Source organism: Catharus ustulatus, chromosome 6 (assembly GCF_009819885.2).
Source record: "Catharus ustulatus isolate bCatUst1 chromosome 6, bCatUst1.pri.v2, whole genome shotgun sequence".
NCBI classification, from domain to species: domain Eukaryota; kingdom Metazoa; phylum Chordata; class Aves; order Passeriformes; family Turdidae; genus Catharus; species Catharus ustulatus.
Window position 1 is genome coordinate 43,064,851 of NC_046226.1, and position 6,000 is coordinate 43,070,850.

Sequence of the window (6,000 nt, forward strand, 5' to 3'; positions counted from 1 at the left end):
TATTCTGAGAATTCCTATCTCAGTAGATTCCTGTTACTAACTTTTGCCTTTTTGAGATGCTTGTCCTTTCTTTCAACTCTCCCCTGAGTTACATTTCTTTTAGGTATTCACTGAGGTTGAACTTCTTATCTGCCATCCACCTACGTACATTGTACATTGGAATGTGCAGGAGAACTAATGCAATGCTGTTTCTTATCTCATTGCCAGGTGCAGCTGATACACATATCTGTACAGAAAAATAATATTAGAAATTCTATATCTGTTCTCACTACTGAATTTCAAGAAATTGGTACAGTTGACTGAAGGGACTTGAGAAGCCTTTGTTGAGAGAACATAATTATTTGAGATTGATTTAATGTTTTCCTCCTTTCTTCCTTTCTTTCAGACAATTCAAACTCCAGAAGGACCAACACCAAATAAATTATGAATGTTGAACAAGATGACCTTACATCCACAGCAGATAATGATAGGTCCTAGGTTTAACAGGGCCCTATTTGACCCCCTGCTTGTGGTGCTGTTGGCTCTTCAGCTTCTTGTGGTGGCTGGTCTAGTGAGGGCTCAAACTTGCCCTTCTGTCTGCTCCTGCAGCAACCAGTTCAGTAAAGTGATTTGTGTACGGAAAAATCTTAGAGACGTGCCAGACGGCATCTCCACCAACACCCGGCTACTCAATCTCCATGAGAACCAGATCCAAATCATTAAGGTTAATAGCTTCAAGCATCTGAGGCACCTAGAAATCCTGCAGCTCAGCAGAAATCACATCAGAACAATTGAAATAGGGGCTTTCAATGGTCTGGCCAATCTCAACACTTTGGAACTCTTTGACAATCGTCTGACCACTATCCCAAATGGGGCTTTTGTATACCTGTCAAAACTGAAGGAACTGTGGTTGAGAAACAACCCCATTGAGAGCATCCCTTCTTATGCTTTTAACAGAATTCCTTCTCTCCGGAGGTTGGATTTGGGGGAATTGAAAAGGCTTTCATACATCTCAGAAGGTGCCTTTGAAGGTCTGTCCAACTTGAGGTATTTGAACCTTGCCATGTGCAATCTTCGAGAGATTCCTAACCTTACTCCACTTGTAAAATTGGATGAGTTAGATCTTTCTGGGAATCACCTGACTGCCATCCGGCCAGGTTCTTTCCAAGGGTTAATGCATCTTCAGAAATTGTGGATGATACAGTCCCAGATTCAAGTGATAGAAAGGAATGCTTTTGATAACCTTCAGTCACTTGTAGAGATCAACCTGGCACACAACAATCTAACACTACTGCCTCATGACCTGTTCACACCACTGCGCCTAGAAAGGATCCACTTGCATCACAATCCTTGGAACTGCAACTGTGATATCCTTTGGCTCAGCTGGTGGATTAAAGACAAGGCACCCTCCAATACTGCATGCTGTGCCCGTTGCCACACGCCTCCCAGTTTAAAAGGAAGGTACATTGGTGAGCTGGACCTGAATTACTTCACATGTTATGCTCCAGTCATAGTGGAGCCACCAGCAGACCTCAACGTCACAGAAGGCATGGCTGCAGAGATGAAATGCCGAGCATCGACCTCCCTGACCTCTGTATCTTGGATTACTCCAAATGGATCTGTAATGACACATGGGGCATACAGAGTTCGGATTGCAGTGCTCAGTGATGGCACGTTAAATTTTACAAAGGTAACTGTGCAAGACACGGGTTTGTACACATGCATGGTGAGTAACTCTGTTGGGAATACCACGGCTTCTGCCACGCTGAATGTGACCGCCCTGGATAACCCTGGTTACACATACTTCTCAACCGTCACGGTAGAGACTGTGGAACCTTCTCAGGATGAGGCACAGACCACAGAGCAGGTTGGGCCCACACCAGTTACCAACTGGGAAATCATTAACATGACAACCTCACTCACTCCACAGAGCACAAGATCAACAGAAAAAACGTTCACCATTCCTGTGACGGACGCAAACAACGGGATCCCAGGAATAGATGAGGTTATGAAGACTACCAAAATCATAATTGGTTGTTTTGTGGCTATCACTCTCATGGCTGCTGTGATGCTGGTAATTTTCTACAAAATGAGGAAGCAGCATCACCGGCAGAACCATCATGCTCCAACACGGACTGTAGAGATCATTAATGTGGATGATGAGCTTACTGGTGACACACCCATAGAGAGTCATTTGCCCATGCCAGCAATAGAGCATGAGCACTTAAATCACTATAACTCTTATAAATCTCCTTTCAACCACACAACAACAGTTAACACAATAAATTCAATACACAGTTCAGTGCATGAACCGTTATTGATCCGAATGAACTCGAAAGACAATGTTCAAGAGACTCAAATCTAAAACATTTATGACATTAAGGGGTGGGGTGGGGGGACAACAAAAGATGGTTTATAAAACAAATGACACAAATGACTGGGCTAAATCTACTGTTTCAAAAGTGTCTTTACAAAGAAAAAAGAAATTTATTTATTAAAAATTCTATTGTGATCTAAAGCAGACAAAATTATGTGTATTCCTCAGAACCTGTTTTTGCTGCAGTTATTTACCCTCCTCGTTCCTGTTTTCCTGCCCAACCTACTCTGACTCCCATTTGCCATATTTTTCATAGGAGATCTTGATTCCCTAAAAGAACTGATCTAGGAAATTTTGTAAGAATTCTGTTACACTTTGGGAATTTTTATGGTGAATTCTAGTGGTGAGATTCGGTCTATTTTGTCACTTTCTCTTTTTTCTTTTGTTTTCTCATACCCTTTTTGAAATTATTCAACAGAGAATGGAGTAATAACAGTAACTTTGCAAGTGAGAAAAACAAGTAAACATTTTTTTTTCTCCATGTAATGATTTGCTCTGTATTTGCCAAAAGCACCATTCTGTGAAAAAAATGGAAAAAAGTAAAAAAAAAAAAAAATCAAACCAAAAAATAATTTACTTGTGGAAGCCTATAAAACCCACGATCTTTTAAGCAATTATAGAACCAGAATTTGTAGTTCAAACACTAAACTAAGATTATAAATAAAATATTGGTTTTTTTCTGTACTTGGATATAGCTCATTTTTAGTGTGGCTTTAAACATCAAAAGTTTGTTAAAATTCTTACAATAATCTGCTCTGATGGTCCAAAACACAATCACTTTAAAGAGAATAATTAAACCATTTTGGATCATTACTGAAGGATATCACAGTTTTCATTTTAGTTTATGAAAACAACATACTGGCAAACAAGGGTGTTTGATTTCTAATGCAAGAGTAAGATCATTCCTTCTAATGGTGTTTGCAATTATCTCTATTATATCACAAGATACTTTTCACTATACCAGAAAAGTTTTGCAAGGAGCTTTAGTTTCACTGAATGTATTAGACAAAACTGAAAACTTGTTTCTGGTTTTTTTTTTTTTTTTTATTATTTGTAACTTTCAATAAGAAAATTCATCTTAATATCAAAACTAGTGGTTTCCAGTTCAGTTGTTCTGGGACTTCTAGGCACAAATATGAAAGAAGCTTAACCATAATAATACCTGTAATAAGAACTGTATCCCTATGTGCAAAATCAAATCAAAATCCTGTTCCTGGAGTAAATCACAGGAAGAAATCTGATGATTTCAGTTTGAAAAATAGAAAGAACATAGACAAAACAGAGGATATTATAAGTTACTGTAATTGTCATGACAATTAGACTTTCTGCAGAGTATCCAGTTTCCATTAATTTAAACGCAGACTCATTTACCAATTGGAAATGCACATACTTTGCCTTTCTGTTTATAAAAAATTCTCCAGATTTGGCTTATTGGTACGGGACTAGTATAGACTGTGCATGCTAAAAGCTGAAAAGAAGGGTTTCCATAAGAAACCTCTTCAGGACATTGTGTTCTTCCAGGCACAAATTCTGCCAAATTGAACTTCTTTACGCATTGGCAGCTGAACAGAAGTATTTTAAGATTATTTAAATTAGGGGAAAAAAGGAATCTTATATGTCATTTCTGAATGTGTTTTCACCTGTTTTCTTTCTTAGCCATCCTTACTGAGGGTTTTTGGGGTCTTGTGCCCGGTAATTATATTCTTAGCAAAATCTGTTTAGATCTTTCTAGTATGGAACAGCATGCAGTATGAAGATCCCACTGAAAAATATACTTCTATTCTGTAAGTTTAAGATGGAATTCTGATAGGTTGGGGAGGTAAACGTCTTCTGTTGGATGCACAGTTTTCAAGGTTGCAAGTGCATGTTGTAGTATGAAGGCCTGATTTAAAGAGGACACAGTGGAGATAGGTGACAATGAATCACACCCTGCAAGGAGTCTGATAAATATAATACCAAATGAAACCCAAAGTTCTATAACAATCTCTAAGAAACATTTGGCAAGACATTATCCTTTGATGTGCTACATGAAAAATAATATCTACTCAAAGGGAATTGTAATAGCAGGCAAAGATGGACCTGAATGTAAAATATTGCAACTGTGATTCCTAGGTTTGCCTGTTTCTTCAGAGTGCAATCGAGTATTTAATTGGTGATTTCTTTCAAGTATTGTGGTAGATTATGTGAAAAACTACTACAGTTACACATTCCTATGTGTTCTTTTCCCATCTGGCTAGTAACAGTCTCTCCATGGCCAATGCTAACCTGAAAATTGAAAAAAAAAAATCCATTCAGGAAAGCTAGATCTGGGCTATTTAAATCTATAATTAATGGGCTTATGCTAACAAATTATGCCTACTCTAACCAATATTTGTGAAAGCAGTTATGGTCTACATGGTTTTAAAAACATGTAGTATTTTATTAACCCCTAAAGTAAGTTGGTAGGAGGCCTATAAGATAACAGAATAGTTATTGTTAAGTGCAGCACTGGATCAGTGACAATCTTTGATCCTTTTTGCAGTAATGCAAAATACTCAGTGACTGTTTTAAACAGTATATTCATTCTTATTGAGTGTTAATCCAGTTTCATTGGCTAATCAAAAAATCCTGCTTGCTCATAGCATAAAGGAAAAGCATTGGGGTGCGTTTGGTTGGGTAAGTATATATGTGTTACGTGTCAGTCATATTAGTTATGATTTTCCCATCATGTTCCCTATCCTTCTTGGAACCACAGGTATTATTTCTAATTCCTTTCTACTTCCACAAAACACTCAGTACTTTTGCAGGTGAATTAAATATCAGGGTTAGAGATGATCACAGTTTAAATTACGAACTGAGCTCTGTAATAAAGGGAAAGGAGTGCTGTGCTCTCTTGTTTTGATGCTCAAATCACATGCCAATGCCTTCTGTTACTGCTCCAGTGACAACAATGTTATGAAAGAAGTGTCTATCTCCTGTATGACAGAGCATAACTGACAGAAAGTTCTAATGAAATTTCTCTTGCAGGTGACCACATTGTGTGCGATGTAAAACAATTGTGCAAAAAAATTTGTGTTCTTGATTATGATCTATCGCTTTCTAGCGGGCTCATGAGAAATGATGAATTATTCTTCAGTTCATTTGCTGGAGTTTGAAGATGTTTATCTACTGTCTTGTACAAATAGAAACTGCAAAGCATTTTCTTTCTGGAATTTTCATCAAGTCTTGTGAATCTTGTCATATGCAGAAATAACACATGAAAAGCAAATCAAGTGAGTTCCATTCAATACATCATAGAAGATGGACATTTTATTTTCCTTCAAAAAGGGCTAAATGTATGAAAAGTAATAGATTAATTGTATTTTTTGCTACAATATTCTAACACATTAAAAATTATATTTAATCATTTAAAGATTCCCTGTCCCCACTGACACAGGTCGACCACAGAATTAGAGAAAAGACAAGTAAATTAATATTATAGTTTGTTATACCAGCTTCATAGTCTTATGAAAATGTTTCATAACAGCTGTTACAAACTTTTATATCAGGTATGATCATTAGTGTAGTCTTTTCAATGAGAGGTGTGGAAAATCTCTTCAACTTTTTCATCCCTCTCTAAAGGTTATACCCCATTTTTACATGACCTAAATACATAATTTTTGAAA

The 6,000-nt window shown here is 37.2% G+C and overlaps 1 protein-coding gene across 8 annotated transcripts in view; it reads left to right on the plus strand.

The window, feature by feature from the left end:
* Window positions 1-5,250, plus strand: part of LRRC4C (leucine rich repeat containing 4C) — a 498,621-nt gene extending 493,371 nt beyond the window's left edge. For all 8 annotated transcript variants that reach the window (XM_033061880.2, XM_033061881.2, XM_033061879.2 and 5 more), the window contains one exon: window positions 386-5,250. In XM_033061880.2, coding sequence (XP_032917771.1) covers window positions 428-2,344 — 1,917 coding nt within the window. In that variant the 5' untranslated portion in view covers window positions 386-427 and the 3' untranslated portion in view covers window positions 2,345-5,250. The remainder of the gene's footprint in view (window positions 1-385) is intronic.
* Window positions 5,251-6,000: the final 750 nt, after the last annotated feature.